Here is a 19109-nt window from a genome sequence, read left to right as displayed (position 1 = left end):
TCGCTAGCTAGCTAGCTGTATGTTTTTTGGCGCAATGGCGTGTGTCGAGAGGTAAGAAGCCCTTGATGCCTTCCATGCAAATATCTATCGACAGACGACACTTGATATTCTTATAAGTACTGAAAGAACACTAGAAACTCCAGCTCTTACGCAAAAGCTTACGTCTCAAAGTCCGCAAATACGGAGTATATGATTTACTTGATGAGGTTCTGATGAAGACAGAATTATTAGGAAGGAACAAAGGGAATTAAGGAATCGATCGATCGTCATGTCAAAAAATGTAACCGAAGGAAGCAATACTAAAATAACAAAGCGATCGATATCGACATGGACAAGCAAAATAACCACAGCGACTCCACATATGCAAAGATTATATGCTTATTACTATATATTCTGCACAGTTCGTCTGTCCTCTGCATTTACTTCACCTGATGGAAAAAAAAAAAAGAAAGAACAAACCCATCAAGAATCAGAGATTATAGAGAGGAAAGATCTCCTTTGAGGTCATTAGATATTATTCTTCCCCAAATTCCTCGCTAACCTCATCAAAGTTCATTCCCTGTGTCCATAATCTATTGGCACATCCAAAATTACAGATTATTCTGTTTTTGTATTATCTTTACGCATAGATATCATAATTCCTGCATAGTTTAACCAACTCGCAAACTTTTGCCTTTCGAGTGGAGCACATCAAAACGAACTCCGACAAGAACATTATATATGTGCATATGAAATCATCGAAATAGAACTATTACAGCTGCACGACTTCGAGATCCTTTTACGTCTCAGCGTGAATTGCACCGCCAGAAAACTATGTACGAGCTATGGTTGATAGAACCTGCAGAAAAACAGAGAAACAATATTTTCTCTGGGCCCTGTTGGCGTCGGGTCCAATCACTCGCTCATGGGTTGTGGTTTTAGTTGGGCTTGTTGAACCAATCTGATATTTACTTGAACCAATCTAATCAATATATATAAATGTAGTCTGTTGAATCCATGATGCATAAAAGCCAGAACATGGACGAGGCTCAAGTAAGTCTAAGAGCTGGAATCGAATTGACCTTGTTCAATGTCTCCGCTGCGACAAGTCTTAACACGTACTCTTTCTTTTCTATCCGGGACTTGAGAAATGAATAATTTGCTGTGCCTGGATAGTGTGTCCGGGCGCTACTAGTACTGTCTGAAGCACCCTCTATGGGCCTCTGCTCAGCCCAAATTTATTGCCATCAACGGTTGTCACATTTGGGCCTCATCGACGCGTCATTCTCGGTGTAAGAGTCAAGTCTGATGGGCAGGCACGATGAACCAACTAGCTACATGGCAAGGAAAGTAAAGGCAAAAGCATCAAAATGCCGAGCATCGAAATACCGGAAGGTAATGAGATTTAGGCCCTGTTTGATTTTAGGGTGTTATTTTAAAATCACAATTCTAACTTAACTCTACCCACTATAAAACAAAATAACTCATACAAAGTCAAAGAGTGATCCCTATTTATACTACTTTTTTTCACAACAAAACAACATAACTCATACAAAGTCAAAGGGTGGACCCCATTTATACCACTCTTTTTCAAAATCAAAATATGATTTTAAAATCCTACTATGAAACCAAACGCAACCTTAGTATCAGAAGTCCCTACAGGGTTATAACTGGTACAGTAACCTGCATTTACAAAATGAAAGGTGGAAGGGGAAAATGAACAGTAACTATAGCAAGTGTCGAAAACCAGTCAGGAGGCAGAATTATTGATTGATGAGAGTCAGAACTCTTCGATGACGTTGAAAAGCTCACACATCAATAGCACCACAGGGTACTGCATGATTTTCCATCTGCACTGTTAGAGAAGAAGCATTTGATGCGAAAATCTTGCTTCATCTTATATGAGACAATTGCAGTGTAGCAGCTGCAAGCATCTTTGCGACTTGGGACATGCCGAGATCATGATGTCACAGTATGCCACAAAATAAGTCAGTAAGGCAAGGGGAAGATGCATTAGATCAAAGCCTTTCAGACAGAATTAAATATTACGCTGGCACTATTCCAGCAGAGGTTGCAGTTGCACTTGTCTCCGGGGTAGAGTTTCTTCTCCCTCAAGTAATAAGATTCGGCATGCAAAGGTTAACTGAGCCTACCCCCTTGAAGAAAGTAATTGTTGAGCTCTAGTAAGAGGGAAAGAGCCTATGGCTTGGAAGGAATTGAACAGCCATCTCAGGCAATGAATCAACAATTCCAAGTGCTTTTCCTGGGCATTCTTGATAAACCAAATTACTTACCATACTCGAAAACTAGAGATGAAAATAATCCCATATCAACAATAACTGGCTCCAAGTAGCTTAGAAACTAACAATCAAACCGAATTTGGTGTATCCGCTAAAGGAAGATTGTCCATGTATTGCATGAGAATTGGAATTGCACCCGCTAATCAGTAGAAAACTGGGGCTTACCAGGCAACACAACAATCCTAATTTCCAATGAATTGCTTAAGCAGCATTGTTTCTCAAAGTACTGCAAGTATAGGTTTTTACAGCAGCAACTTGATTAGAGAAAACCTCAGTAGAGACTTTAACAAAGGCAGCAGCGTAACTCCATGGCATTATGATGAATCTTTCTGATATCAAATCACTCGTGACACACCTCGACAGAAATATTTTACATTAAGGCAGACTGGAACCAACATTAGTTCTGCTTCTGATTGACTTCACTGCTAAAACTGAACTCCATTTAATCAAATATCCAACGCAATATCAACTCACTGCTTTTTCTACAATTGGTGTGGTCATATTCTCTTTTACCTTAATCATCCATATTATAGGATAGAAAGGACTCTTGCTCACCTGTGTTAGTTCAGCCCAAAATTTCAACTCTGAACTGAGCTTCAATTTTAGAAACTGAAAACCTTGTCAAGTATCGCCTTCAGCAGCATATTGAAGTCCAAAGATTTCTCGTTCTGGCTGTCTTCCTAATAAGAAAGTCCAGAGCAAATTACCATCAATGAGTAAAATCTCCACAATTCTGTTGAGCTACTATAGATATAAACACGCTAGTTAAAGCATCACTCGCTGAGATACTTTCTATTTCTCAACCATAGCAACTCAGTTTTTGAATTGATTACATAAAGTACACATCTTGAGACCGAAATCTTTTAGTGGACATAAACCAGTGCATGTCTTCTCATGACACAGATACAGTAACTCAGAAGATAAAACAGGCTATCTTAGGGAAAGCAGTCATTCACCATAATTACCAAGACCTCAGATTATCGCAGACACAGGCATATTCATGGGCTATCTGCATATGGGACAAATAAATGTTTGTGCATCCCTTTGTGTAACCTTTAACAAACCTTCAGATATACCATTTCTGACGAGATATATAGACATGACTCAACAGAGATAGGTTCATGAGATTAAAAAATTAACTTTTAAGATCTGCAACATCTAGTATCCGAAAGCCCAATGAAGCCCGACTAATCCAAATTCAACCAGAGTCAGCCCACTAAAACGTAAAATTAATTTATGGAAAGTGAAAACAATTGAAAGAGGCAAAATGTCATACAGCACACTTGCGCTTTTGGTAAGCTTTTAATTACTTACGATTCAAAATCCAAAGTAAGCGAGTGCAGGCAATGCACCATATGAGACTTCCTCCTATTACCTTATAACCGAATGAGGGCCTTACTCAATTTCATAATTACTTGACTTTCTCCCAAAAATTTGTGTTTGAAAACTTAATGAATTAACATCTATTCAACATATTATTACATTTATAAAATTCTTAAATGTCATTGCCAAAACACCTTTATTTTTCCCCCTTTTATGCGAAACCGATTTTCCCCATCGAATTTATGTTCTTACAAAGAAAATTTAAAAGCACATTACCATCAATGAGATAAATCTTCATCGTTTCAATCTCTAACAGCCACAACCATTTGTCACAGCTCCCAATTTTTCTCCAAAAGACGAAGTTTCCGAGAAATCTACTCATTTCACCCTTAAGAGATAGACTCTCTGCTCAATAGATCGGCACATACACTGCAGAAATTGAGAGTTTTCAAACGATCTAAGACTGTTCATCATCTTCTCTCGTGAGTACCATTCTCATTTGTTGTACTAGTGGTATTAATCAGTTCTCTAAAGCAGATATTCTTTATTTGAAGGTTTTGGAATGATCAATCTGCAGGATCTGAGCTTTGATTCTCAATCTTCCGTCCTACAGCAATCAGGTAATGAGCTAGTAAAATACTAAATTGTTTGGTTTTTCTTTTCTGAATCTATGGCTGTAGGAAGCAGAATATGCTTGATTCATTGATATGATTTTATTTTTGAGACGGATCTTGCAAAGATTTTCTGATAGTAGCTAGGGAAGCATTGTTGGGCAAAGATCATTTTTATTATACTGTAATAAGTAATCCATCTGTGAAGAAGACCAAAATCAATAAAATTTTGAGACCTACTGTAATTCATTAAAGCCAATGTTCTGATAAAATTGACGAGGTAATTCAGCTATTTATCACACGTTGTGTTAACAAAACAATCCTTGCTCCTACTTAATACTACAACACTTTTACCAAGGAAAAAAAAAAGGTCCATGCACAATCACGCGAGGAAAGAAAGTGGATTATGACTAAATATGAGAAACCTATGCTAAATAATAATGTGATACAGAAATATGAAAAGTTGCCAAAACATACAAGGAAGGAGAACAGAGCAATTGATTATGTAAAAGAATGTCAATGAAGAGAGGAAGATCAATCAAAGGAATATCTAGTATTGCAGACTGTGAGGTATATCATATTGCGGGATATTCCTGCCATTGTCTTGTAAAGAAGGGGCATCACCAAATTTGACTCATAAATAGATAAGGGCACTGTGATGACCTTTGAACTTTGTTTTCTGAGTCAGGCTACCAAGGTTAGTTAATCTTACAGACAACATTGTCATGAGATCATCTACTCTAGCGGGACAAATCCTCATGTAGCAAGCGGCAGTTGAAGATTTTTCCTCTTATGTTATGTTTCTAGTAAGAGAATCTGAAGCAAATTGTAACATTGGGTAAATATTTAACTAAGATTTATGTGAAGCAACAACACCTTTAAAAGTGAGTCCATCTCAGCATTTGCAACAGCATATAGCTTTTGTCCCATAGGTAATGTTTCAGAGGTCAATGGCTCTTAAGCATCAGGTTATCTAGGAGTGTTTATCCCCCTTCTCTTTCAAGTAATGCTATCGGTTTTCATGCTTGATATCCCAAAAATTACCATGTAAACTTGATCTTTTGATAGTATAGTCATGCAAACATCCCTTAGCAGGATTCCAGCTTTTGACTCTCAATTGTCTAGTCTGCAAGATTCAGATAGTAACTACAATGCTATTAGTTGATTAAGTTTTTAATCTATCTGCTGTAGACCTGTTCCTTATAAGAGAATATAGAGGAGATTACAATCCATGAGTTTGGTGAAATGGTAGACAGGCGAGACTCACTTGAGTCCTTAATTTTACCAGGATTTAAGTATGCGTATGACATTTAAGTCATCCGTTTGGTGAAAATGTGTCATATAAGTATTCTAGGCATATCATGAAGTCCATGCTCTCTGTTAACAGTCATTCTTCCCTCTCTCTACAAAAAGTACTCAACTCTGTTCCATTTACTGAGAAATAAGAACTCGATTGAGGCAAGCAACCTGTATTTCTATTGGTAAGACCTATCAGCTTGTGCATGGAGTTTCTAGAAAGTTTTTTCTAAGATAGACCATTTGTCGTCTGCAGGTTTCAGGGAAGATCTCTCGGCAAGTTCCAAGTTTGGGTCTCTCAATTTTCCTTCCGACAACGATCAGGTACAACTATCCAGCCAGAAAACTTTTACTGGTCAGATGTTATGCTATTTTTAGAGTAGAACAAGGTTTTTGGTTGATTCATTACAGATTTTTCCATACATACAAATGAATTCACAACTACCAATATAAATTCAGTTCTGCAGTTCCCCCAAAAAATACAATATCTATACCAGACAGCCTCTACTCCCCATCTCTTAGTTTTAACAAACTATCTTATTTGTGCTTAGTAAGTACCATATTCCTTGGCAGATCAAAACTAAATATAGTTTTCTCACGCTAGGCGAAAACGTTGTCTTTTATCCCTCATCAGTGCATATAGTTAAGTTATTCAGATATAACCAGAAGGAACTTGAGATTCATGATTCATGAATTCTAAGACAAGATACACTTCACAAAATAAATGGATGGTTAGATAGCAGAGAAGATTTTTTTTCCCCCATTTTGCTTGAATAGAGAGAAGAGTGGTAGTTGATGAAGACATCATCTGATAACATTACACATGACAGGCATTTATGAGACAAAGTTACAACCGAATATATGATAACATGAAGTAACTTTTTTATGTTATAGACGCTAATATTGCTACATTGATAGTGTCTAAGGCAGGAAAAGCAGCAGGACAACATGGTGGAAACTAGGGGCATGAAACGAAGAGCGAGAACCGTTGACTACATAAGCCCCCTACCTGACGCAATTTTACTGCATATCCTATCTTTCCTTCCTGTGAGAGATTGGATTGTAGCGAGCTGCATCTCAAAGAGGTGGAGGAATCTTTGGACTCAGATTTCAAATTTAACTCTCACCGAACTTGAAACTATACGTCCACTTATCAGCAAGAACAAGTGCCCTATCTGCCGTGCTCTTCCCTCTCCAAATTCCACCTCTTGCAAACTGCATATAATAGAGGCAGCAAGAATAAAATTTGGAAATTCTGTGGACAGAATCCTTCTACTGCACTCAGGTTGCACCATCAACAAGTTCCATCTATCTCTCAATTATGAATTAGAAGGATGGCACTCCAGAAGAATTGACACTTGGCTTAAGCTCGCCTTCACAAGCAACATCGAACAAATTGAGTTGAGTTTCTACGATCGAAAAATGGAAGTTTACTTAAGGAGGCATGGGTTTCATAGAAGACATGCCTACCAAACTCAATTATATGAAATCCCACACCACAATGTTTCGCCTAGGCTGCTAAATAGCTTGACTCTACACCATTGCAAGTTCAAAGTATCAAGTTTCAAAAGGTTTGAGTCGCTTCGAAGATTGGTTCTGAAGCAAGTCATTCTCCATGATACCTCGGTGACTCTGTTAGCATCAAGATGCCCCGCTCTAGAGGATCTGCACCTGGAACTTTGCATCATTAGCCACGACTTCTTAGTGAGGGAAGAAGACTTGATGATCAAACGATTGCTTCTGGACAGGTGCAGACCCCAGGACATGCTCACCATCCAAATGGCTATATCAACCCCTCAATTGGAATCGCTGACAATAGTAGGATGCTTCGCCACAACACCATATGTTGGCAAAGTAACAAAACCGCTCCATGCCCTTATCGACATCAGAACTATTGTTGACAATAGCAGGATGAATGAACAAGGCATCAATCTAACTTCATTTTTGGCTGGGTTACAAAGTTGTCGAAGTCTAAGATTAACCAGTTGGAGCATCCAGGTATAACTCCTCGTCACGTCCACTTATTATGACATTTGAAGTCAAATCTATTTGTAGCTTATGTAATATCTGATAGCCTTGATCTCAATACAGGCTCTACCTGCAGAGGGAATAATGATACGGCAACCGTTGGTCTTGTTCCCTCACCTAATCCACCTATCTCTGGCGGTGGGCTTAGGAAAACAAGAATTGCCCAGTATAGTAGACCTTATATGGCGATGTAAAAATCTGGAAGCCCTCACTATAGAAGTGCACAAATATCTAAGCTCAGTAGGACTGGTAATTGGCATTGTTGGTGGTTTTCTCTCTCTCCCATCAATAACACTGAAGTGATTAATCTGACCTACTTCTTGCCATTGCATTGCTTTGACAGAATAACCAGGAACATGCCAATCAAGTCATTCCTGGATTTGACGAAGATAACTTTTGGCAATCCCAAGACTGGCCGTATTGCTGTCTGCAGACACGTCTCAAGAGAGTCATAATGACAGGGTTCACTGGAACAAAACACGAGATGAATATACTCCATTTTCTACTGGCCAAGGCAGATGTACTAGAACGAGTTTCCATCTCCTACACTCTGAAGAACATTGAACCGAGCATTTTGGGCCAAAAAGTTATTCATGAGATTATGTGGTATGATAGGACATCGAAAGCAGCTCAGTTATGGATCACCCCCCACCCCCCGAAGTGAACAGTCTCTCTTGTCTTGTTTCATAAGTACTGTCGTCTTTAAATCTGGGAACAAACCTAAATACCCCTATTTGCATGATATGTAACGTGAAGCTGCTGTGCAGTTTAAACTTTGATCGTTTACTGTCTTTGCGCAAGTAGAACTTCATCTTATCTCCCAGTTTGGTTCTCTTTAGCAGTTTTCCATCTGATGAGCAACTACTCCAAGAAGCCGTCTAAAATCAATAGAAGTGAATATATTAATTGCTAAAAATCTTCAACAAGTATGCATGCACTGGAAAAGGAAAGCTCAAATATGCAACTACTGTTTCTGTAAGACTAGGGATTGGAAAAACAAACACACTTTTCTCAAAACCAACAGTACTAAGGCTGGGCAGATAACGAGTAAAAGTTCATTTCGAGAATTATCCGAGCCTATACAGTTTCCAGAGAATCAGATGAAGAACTGTGAAAATCGGAAACAATGGAGCATCAGACCCCAATTGGATATCAGAGCTCTTTATAAATCCTCAAGGCCTATCCCCCAATAAATCAAAACAACAACAAGCATATCTCTACTTGGACCATCAAGCAACAATGGAAAATCAATGAGCTCGCGAATTAAGGCACAAATATACAGATTAGGAAACCTTCAAATAGACATACTCACCTCCTTCGCTTCGATTAGCAATAACACAGCTGCTGCAGGGACCCAAGTAGCTGTCCTGCACGTGAGAGATCGCCAGAGCCGAGAAGAGACAAACTCAGCAGCCACACGGCCTTAACTCTTAAAAAAATGGCGATTCAAGCAAACAAAGTAATTCAACGATCATCGGATATGGCAGTCACAGGAAGTGTAATTAGAAGCATGAGATTAGAACTCATTGCTTACCGGAGACGGCGACAGTTATCCAGGCGTCTTTTCCTTCCCCACCGGCCGCCGGCGCCGGAGGTATAACAGTATAGGAGAGCCACTGCTCTACCTCTCCGGCGCACGATTGTCCGCGAACTGAGGCCGGCTTTTTATTGAATTTTCCTTGTTTCTATAAATGGAAAATCAAGGAGGACATATTTAATTCGGTTTTTTAATATAAGATAATTTTTTATTCTTTTTTTTGCTGGATACATATTCTACCATGAGATAAATGTAAAATCTTACCCCGGAAAATATTTACTGCCTTATACGAAAGGATAAATCAAGGTTGGTCGCCGATTTGAAGTACTGATAACTAAAAATTTCCGATGCTTCCTCCTAAATTAGACATTACAAATTCTAGGCAAATACGAAGAAAAATCATAAAATAGAATTTTCCAATCAGGAAGTCTTGTTCGGTACGTTTTACTCTTATTATGTACTTGCATCTTTTGTAATTTTAAAATGAAAAATCAATTTATCATAATCTTAGAATGAAAAAGGATGATAAAATGAAAGTTCCCAATCATACAGTTTGTTCAACGCCTTTTAATTTACTATATTAAAAAAAAACTCTTGATTCTTTGTAAATAGAAAATGAGCAAGACTCTTTCGGTTGGATATATTTCATAAGATCTCATATACAATAGCTCCATACCAGAAGTAGGCTGGCAATATTTCATACGACACGATAACACAACACAAAGTTAAACGGGTTTGAGTTGGACATTTTTGATAATCGGTCTAAACGGGTCAAACTCGTTTAAACACGGTTAATAAGCGTGTCTTATCAGGTTGAACCCGTGTAACCCGATCATACATTATTAAACCTATTTATTTAGACATGTTTAATCGTGTTACTATAATTATGTAACCCGTTAACCCGTTTATGTATTTGGATTTACCAAAATATCCTTATGTAATCATAACTTCTTAAATTCCTAACCTAATTTCCTTTCCTTTCTTTCACCTAACCCAACACAACACAGTCGCACTTCCACTTCTATTTCTACTTCTCTAATACCCTCCCTCAGATCTCATTTACGATTTGATTTCCTTCTTCTCATCCATCAATGGCGAATTCTGCTTCTTCGCTCTCATTGCTCTCCTCTCCGTGCACCTTGCATTGTTCGCAGATTCGCCTCAGATCTCGCCATCCCCTACTCCCAAGCTCGCCGCCGACTCCACTCTCACCATCTCCCCTTTGAAGCCCACAACTTCTCTAGCTCCCGCTCCAACCAATGAGCCTCATGGCTCGATCTCATCCTCGCCGTCGTTGCCTCCCTCGGATGTGGCTCCCACCTCTTCCCCATCCACATCCCCTTCCCCTCCATCTCAATCTCTGTGTTAACGTGTAAACATGTCGTGTTAACGTGTTCGGGTAAACGAGTTAATCGGATTAACATGTCGTGTTAATATATCCGGGTAACTGAGTTGATCGGATAAACAAGTTGTGTTAACGTGTCCGAATAACGTTTATAATCGTGTCGTGTATACGTGTACCTATTATGACACATTTCGATAAATGGGTTGCCACGGATATAAACGTGTCGTGTATGAGTTTTCAAAACCTAACCCGTTTAATAATCATGTCGTGTACGGCTATGACTTCGATGACACGAATCCGTTTAGACACGACACGTATAGACACGACACGACACGAATTGTCACTCCTAACCAGAAGACCAAAACACTACCATATATAAAAATTGAATTACTAATAAAAACTTTCCGAAATATCCTCAATCCTCTTACTCAAATATAACAAATTACGTAAAAACAAGCTAAAGTATGGTATAATAAGACTCCAATCTAGTAACCCTTTCAACACATTCCCATCTTGCTTTGCATTTACATTTTCCTTGATTTTAAAATGAATAAAGACTTTATTTTTTTAATTGCCGAGTACTTCTTAATGGAAATGAGCAAGAATTCTTTTTGTTTGGAATTTTTAGAGGGCGTTTGGTTTCAGAGTTAAATTATAATTTCGTTTGATTTTAAATTTTTAAAAATTAAAATATAACCCATAAATTTTTAATTTTTAAAAAATGCCCCAAGCTCTCTCTCTCCACACTCAACTCTCTCTCTCCTGCTCTTCCCATGTCCTTCCTCCCTCGATCGGTGAAGCTGGACGAGGACTAGATCGCGGAGCTCCGCGAGATCTTTCGCTCCTTCGACAAGAACGGAGACGGCAACCTCACCCAGCTCGAGCTCGACTCGCTCCTTCGGTCGATCGCGCTCAAGTCCAGCCCCGAGCAGCTCGAGGCACTCACCCAGAAACCCTAAAACCAACAACGGCCCGTGGAGTTCTCCGAGTTCATGGCCCTCGTGGCACCCTCAGTCCTCCCCAGCCCCTACAAGTCTCCCTACTCGGAGGAACAGCTGAGGCAGATCTTCAAGCCGTTCGATCGGGATCGAGAAGGGACGATGAATAGTGTGGCTTGAGGAGGAAGACGATGAATAGTGTTCTAGAGGGAGAGAAAGGGTGGGGCAAAATTGAGAAATTTTAAAAAGTGAGGGTCATTTTGAAATTTTAAAAAATTTAGAGTTGAGTTAAAATCAGGATTTTAAAATCACATCAACAATCCAAACAGAGCCTTATTTTCCATAAAACCCAACATAACATAACCTTAGACCAAATGTCTTATTATACTACCACACAAAATCAAATACTACCAAATATAACGAATTACGTAAAAGTATATAAACCAAATGTTCAGGCTCTAATTGGAAAACCTCTTCAACACGGGAAGTTCTCAAGTGATAATACTTTGCCACGTGATTTGAGGAAACATCAATTAAATTGCATGAAAATAAGGAATTGATACTAATTATTCGGATAACAATCATAATTATTCTTCATTAAAGAATTCTTATTGATTATTCCTCACTACGTCATTTGAAATAGGAATATCTAAAAAAATTTCTCCTTCAACACCCTTTTTGGTTCTTGGCTTGTTACTATGCATTCGCATTTTCTATCATCTTAAATTAAGTATTGGTATTTTTCTTTTTAATTCTAGAGTCTCCCTAACTGGAAATTGAAGAAGACTTCTTTTAATTTGATTAATTTCCATACAATCTCACTTACCATAACCTTAGACCGAAAAATCAAGTCCTATCATTCATATATAAAAGTGGGAAATCCGAATCCGCAGTAAACATATTACCCAAAAGTAGAAACCAAAAGTTCAGAACAGTAAGGCTCTAAGTCGGGAACCTCTTTGACGCATTTCCTCTCGCTATATTGCATTCACATTTTCCATAATTTTAAGACTTTTTTTTTCTTTGTATCCTTGAGCATCTCTAAATGGGAAATGAAGAAAATTTCTTCTATGCATCCGATTTACATAATTGATTTTAATGCGAATATACTATTTTGGAATTCAAGGGTCCATAAATGGAAAATAATCTGGATTATTTTTTTCCACCAAAAAAGTACTAAATGTCCTTCAAAACCGCGCTACACCCTTGCTTGGTAACCAATAGATTCTAGATTCGATACTTTGTAAGACTACTCATATCCTATATTTATGAGTCTACATTGTAATCAAAAAAATAAAAATACATATTTCCCTTCCAAAAGATCACATAAGAAACGGCTCTAATAAGGTCTTAGGCCCATTATTAAGTGCTTGGCCCATTACATCAATGACCCATTTAAATTGTAAAATACAAAGCAACCATGTTCAGATATAATCTTCTAATTCGTTTAGTAAATTATTGGTCGTGTAGGGCATGCATGGCTGACTTTATATTAGCCCCAAGCATCACGGATTTTACAATAGCTATGGCGAGATATTGTGCATGTTGTAATTCATCATCGTTACGAATAAAGGAATATCTAGGACACAAGAAAATTAGTAAAATTTTGCTTGATTTCGTAAGCATATGGAATGGTTCTCTCTATAGCACTTGTTAGGGCATCGACATTTCGATCTTTTTAAGGTTTTATTATTTATTCAAAGAAGAAAAAGGCTCAGTGAGATCATATTCATCGGCCTTACAACAATTAATTGCATTACATATAGATACTGCTCTTGATGTTCGTTATCTCAGTTTGATGCCTTTTTCCTTGAAATTATCGAAAGGAGCATCGAGAGAGATGGAGGTGAAAGAGCAAAACATGACAGGAACAGCCACAAGAGACGTGTATTTTTTTTTTTAAATGGTCCCATCCCCTGCATGATAATTAGTTGAGAAATAATTACTCGTTTGGAACACTCATCATGGAGGAGGTCACGCACTTGTCCCGCTTAGGGACCTACCTATATCCTATCATACACACTCCCCGGGCTCTTCGACCCGATCTCTACCTTTATCCTCCGTTTGGATCGAGAGAAAGAAAAAGAGAGAGGAGAGAAAGTTTATATAGAAATTATCCGAAAATTATCTCACGTAATGTAACTCCAACATCACAAACAGAATTGCAGGTTCGGCCTTAAAATTCGTCATGGGTGTTCTTCGATCGAAAGAATTTCCCGGTCTCTTGTGGACTGAACTGAGATGATGATATCCGCCACGCCTAGATGGCAAAACTAAGACAAGTGAGATCGGATTTGGTTAATATGTTCTGGATATTTATTGGCCAAAATCAGTTTGGCACACATAAACTTTGTAAGTGGTACTTTTAGCTCGTGGGAATTTAAAGATGTGACAGGACCAATTTTATTGAGCACGAACCTACATAAAATGGGTCGAATTTTTCGACATGCATATCGTATTCAGAATTTTAATAGATCTCTCTTAATTCAATTTGAACTGTTCACCGCCGATCTTTACTTCAATTTGAACTGTTTGCAGCTGAAAGATATAATTTTTCAATCGTGGATTTTCTCCCGACTAAAATGGGTCGAACCTTTACTACACGACACCTGAACGTCCGATAGCCCGTGGAATATTTGGTCCACGTGTGTCAGGTCAATTGGGTTGGAGGCATTATTGGGCGGGTCCCATGGCACGGTCCAATAATTGTTTTAATAAATGGGAAACTTCTGTACAAATAAACTCCGGGAGATGTCTCGGTCAGGTCTTGAAAGTGGCAAAAGCAGAGAATATGAAATATTTCGCGCCCTCCTGTCTATTCCTTAGGAAGCTTCATAATTTTGCGGTTATTCAAAATGTCCATAAGTAATATAACGAAATCGAAATGTAAATGAAGAGGTATCTTTATCCTATTTCTACTCATAATTTCCCCGGCCTCCTCGTCATTAATTAGTTCACTCTCGGCTAGATTAATGTTATTCCGAGGAGAAAAAAAGGTTATTGGATCGAACTGATCATACTAAATTAACTCGATATTCACTTCTAGACTAATGGAAAGACATTGTACGACAATAAAGTTTAAGCGAAGCATGCAATGAAATGGCTAGATGCCTTGCAATAGTTATACATTTTTTGTTAATCATTTAATATATCGACGCACTATATATTTCATTAAAGTTTATTCCGTACATTTTTTTGGGCATGGCATCAGTCTTTATTGATATGTGTCAAAGTACAAGTATATATAATGTGCTAAGAACACCATCAATGGATTAGGCACCGACTTCTATGCTACTTTGGAAGTTCTATAGGAGTGACGATTCATATGGAAAAAAATAAAATAATAATATTATCATATATTTCAATTCATGATCCGAATTGCATAATTCTCCTTTCTCATTTTTCTCGTGTAAACTATTAATCTTTTATCTAGATTTCAGTCGTTTTGCTTTGAAATCAATGTACAGGAAATCTCTGTTGAAACAAGGAGAGGACACATTTATTTATTTGCCTTGATTGCAATTGCAAAATTGACTTCAAACTTGTAAAACTCCATTCCCTCTTACTCAAATTCGTGCAATTCATTCAGTCTATAACACAATTTATGTTAACGAAGATCATGAGAAAGAGAGAAAAGAAGCGAAACAACAGAGAGGTACTATGTGAATGAGAGCTACTAGCATCAATTACGTCAAAATCCACTTATTTTAGTTAACTCAAACTCAATCATTTAATTTTTTTTATCATAAACGAAATTTATGGACCTAATATAATGTATAAAGATGAAAAATAAAACAAAATAAAAAGATATATAAGTCTAATTGGTAATAATCGATCAAATTCAGAATTTTTTGATTTTGAATCGGCATATTGTGTCAACCCATTTTGGCACCAAGGCCCCTATCTCATTTTTTTTTTCTTTTGTAACTTAATTAGCTTTCTAGATCCATTTTCATCCCCGACCTCACTCTTTTCCCCTAATCATATCATATTTTCTTTAAAAAATCTGTCCGAATATTTTTTTTCTTCTTTTTGGGTAAAAGATCTATGCGAATAAAATAATTCAAATGCATTATTGAAGGAATTCTTGAGGGCCATATATACGTTGCAGAATAGTTGAAAGATTGCTTGTGTTAGCAGGAACATTATCTAACATGTGCATAAATAAATGGTCTCATCGTCTTCCATATCAAATCGACTAAATATCCGGCGCAATCACTTGAAATGGGTCCATAAAAGATATATATTCCTCTAGGATTTTCTTTTTCTTCACTTTTCAATTTCCCCGGTTTTCAATTCAGCTTGGCCGTGTAAATTGCACGAAACATCAAATAATTAATAATTGTCGCTGGGATTGAAAAGGTCTATAATTTTAAATCAAGCAAGTTAGGACCATCATGAAATGCAGTGAACTAACTAATCACCATCTCTCCCACCTTAATGGGGTACAAACTTTTGCTTATCATGCCCATTTCATAATTTATATATACACACACACATACATGCGGAATCAGGTGTATCGATCATATATAAAGAACTCTACAGCTTGCATGCTATAATAATGATGATTATTATGATCATTAATCCTGACTTTTTTTATTGCTAAAGCATTTTTTATGAAGGAAATATTTTTTTCGACTATGAGAAAAGAATATATGTGGTTTTGCTTTGACCAGTGCATAGTGACATATCAAAAAATGCGGAGACATGGTATAAGCATAGACAGCCCAAATGAAATAATTCAATGATAGATACGTTTAGATGATGTAATACAAGGCAATTAAGGCCCTAATTAGTACCAGTCCAAACTCCTTAGCCTCCACACCAACTTCATTCACCAACCATTCTACACATTTAATTAAGCTAGCTGAAAGTTGGACAAAGATGAAGATCATGGGCACGTCCCTGAAATTAAGCATATTGAGTGCATCGTCATCATGGAAACAAATGTGATCACGTATGTTAATCATTAAAAAGTTATTGACCACCATCAAGAGCGATGGTCTAGAAGTTCCAAGTTCACTCTCATGTCGAACACACCCATGCCTTGTTTAACACATGCAATTATAATAAAGATGGAGGGGCAACACTGTCAATCACAAAACCTCCTCCAATCATGTAATCAACTGTTTTTTTTCCCCCCAAAACAGTCTTTCCGAGTATCACCTTTTTTTTTGGCCTCCATAGCTCTCCACACTCTCTCAAGCCCTCCTCTCTCACTCTCTCTCTCTGTCTCTCTCTCTCTCTCTCTCTCTGCCATGGCCAACTTTACCACTCACCACCACCAACACTGTCCCTCCACACTCCTCCGCCTCCTCCTTGTCCTCCTCCTCTCCCTCCATCCCCCTCAGTCCTCCGCGTCCTCCACCTCATCATCTGCCTCGATCCACGACCTTCTGCGGTCGAAGGGCCTGCCGGGAGGCCTCCTCCCAAAGGCCGTCCGGTCCTACTCCTTCTCCAGGGAGGGCCTCCTTGAGGTGTACCTCGACGGACCATGCCTGACCCGGTTTGAGAGCCGAGTGTACTTCGAGAGCGTGGTCAAGGCCAACCTCACCTACGGAAGCCTCACTGGAGTCGTCGGGCTTACCCAGGAGGAGCTCTTCCTATGGCTCCCCGTGAAGGGCATCATCGTTGACGATCCTAACTCGGGCCTTATACTGTTCGACATCGGGGTGGCACTCAAGCAGATGTCCCTCTCCCTGTTCGAGGACCAGCCCGACTGCAAGGCTCATCATCAAGATCATCAAGGTCTGTGGCATTTGATGACCTTTAATATAGTGATCAGTTACATTTCATTCTTATAATGCATGCCACTCGTACTAAAATACTAATCCTCGGAGTCAGTCCACGATCGCCTCACGAGCCGATATAATGTGATCTCTAGGAGTTCCGATTTTCCTTTCCTTTTTTCACCCTTAACTTGGCTCCTGTCGAAACACTATATTGGGTTGCGGCTGGAAGCCGGAACGGTATTCATTTGCTCTAGGTTTGCCTCAAGAACAGGTCTGATATACTTTATAAAATGAATGAAAATTTTCGAATGCATTATTGTTAAATATTGGAAAAACGAATTTTCCATATGCTTTGATAATTGAGATATACATTGTTTTATTTCAGCGTTCTTCGTAAAGTAAAATAAAATAAAATAAAATAAAAAATAAATGTTATTTTCCATATACTTTTTTTTTAATAATTCATATTTTAATTGTTGACTGATTACTATGTCGTACAGAAACTGTCGGATTTAATGGGGCTTTCATGTCTGATAAATTCAGAATTCGTGTTTGATGATGTTTCAGTTTCTCAAAGATGTCAAGTTTTCTTTGATGGGCAGTTTCAGTTTCAGAGGAGACCGACTAAAATGTCCTTTGGACCGCTCTTTTGCTATTCCACCATTTTCCATTCTCTTCTCTGTTCGGAAATTTTCATGTTCAAAAAGCAAAATAATTAAATGAGGCTACCTGCAAAATTGAAAATAAAAACAATATAAGGAAATTTCCTATAAAAAATATCGATGTCCAAAAACCTCTTGCTGGCCCAAGTACAACTTAGATGCTATTTCTCAGTAAGGGAATATACAATAATAAGTCTAGGTGGCATCGCCTAGATCGTAACCAATTTGGTCTCCTTCACAGCTTCAATGATACGATAAATTCACCCGACTAGTCGAAATTAAAGAGATCGTGTACTTTTCCAGGGGCCAGCTTTCAGAATATTCGAGTACCCGATGTTTTCAGATATAATTGAAGCATGTGATATCATCAAATTTCTTTTCTAATTTCCTTTCAAAATTCTTTCTTTTTTCTCCCCCCTAACAAACTAATAATATTATATGAATGTGTGGGCAGGTGTGCTGAAGAATCATGTGAGGAAGGAGAAGGGATTTGAGGGCTTGAGATAAAAGAAGACAAATGCATGCAATTTGGCCAAAACCAATTTCACCTTTCTCATGTTCTTCTTTTTGTCTCTTCCTCTGTAATAATTAATGAGGAAAATGTCGGATGATAATAGTGAAATTAAGTATAATTAAGTAGAAATGTGAATGGGTTAATTAGGAGTTAATTAGAAGGATCGAGGGGATTTTGTGTAAAGATGTCAAGTTTGGAATCATGATCAGTGTCCTAATCAAAGTTCGAGGGTTCTGATTTTCCAGCCTTAGCTTTTATTTATTTATCTCTTCTTCCTAATCCCCGAGAAAATAAAATGCATAAGGAAAGAGTAATCACACAGGAATTAAAGCAAAGCATCTCAACCTTTTTTTTCCTTAACCATTTTATTAAAATAATGCTATTTTTAACTTTTAAGTGAGAGAAGAAAAATTCGGTTTTCTGAATTTTCCTTTTTTATCCTATAAATACAATAAAAAAGAAGAGGACAAAATTAAAAGGAGAAAAAGAATAGACTCTCTAGTTCATGGAATCACGGGCTCGTCTTCTGTTGAGCTAGCGAGAACTTTTACGTGGACTCATTCTATCCTTTGGATATTTAAATGTGATGGAAGGCAAAAATTTAAACCAAATATAAAGTCGATGTTTTTTTTTAAAAAAAATTATCAGTAAATCTCGGAGTGTACTTAACATGTTAGTTGAGGCAGACATTAATTTCATATTTTATTGTCAAAATTATTAAAAGGCGGACGAATTTAAGATGCAATGTATTATTTGTTACCTAGTTTTGAGTGATGTCCTGCTAATAAGGATTTAAAAAAAAAATAATAGCGATCACTCTATTTCATAGTAAGGAAATCATCGG

The 19109-nt window shown here is 37.8% G+C and overlaps 1 protein-coding gene and 1 long non-coding RNA gene across 14 annotated transcripts; one reads left to right on the top strand and one right to left on the bottom strand.

The window, feature by feature from the left end:
* Positions 1-240: 240 nt before the first annotated feature.
* On the bottom strand, positions 241-9229 carry LOC116202359. Of its 13 annotated transcripts, XR_004156052.1 has the most exons (7): positions 9072-9229; positions 8850-8966; positions 2029-2959; positions 1708-1834; positions 1062-1313; positions 756-940; positions 241-428 (listed from the first exon to the last, which is right to left on the bottom strand). It is a non-coding gene; the product is annotated as an uncharacterized LOC116202359 (long non-coding RNA). The 13 variants fall into 13 exon arrangements; XR_004156055.1 differs by lacking the exon at positions 756-940; XR_004156051.1 differs by lacking the exon at positions 241-428 and having other exon boundaries at positions 591-940.
* A 7296-nt stretch (positions 9230-16525) lies between these two features.
* Positions 16526-18515, top strand: LOC116193043. The gene is made up of 2 exons (XM_031521781.1): positions 16526-17105; positions 18206-18515. The coding sequence occupies exons 1-2, from the start codon at positions 16616-16618 to the stop codon at positions 18256-18258; spliced, it is 543 nt and encodes a 180-aa protein (XP_031377641.1). The 5' UTR covers positions 16526-16615; the 3' UTR covers positions 18259-18515.
* The last annotated feature ends 594 nt before the right edge of the window (positions 18516-19109 follow it).

This window comes from Punica granatum, chromosome 1 (assembly GCF_007655135.1).
Source record: "Punica granatum isolate Tunisia-2019 chromosome 1, ASM765513v2, whole genome shotgun sequence".
NCBI lineage: Eukaryota > Viridiplantae > Streptophyta > Magnoliopsida > Myrtales > Lythraceae > Punica > Punica granatum.
This window is presented reverse-complemented; position numbering and strand designations above follow the sequence as displayed.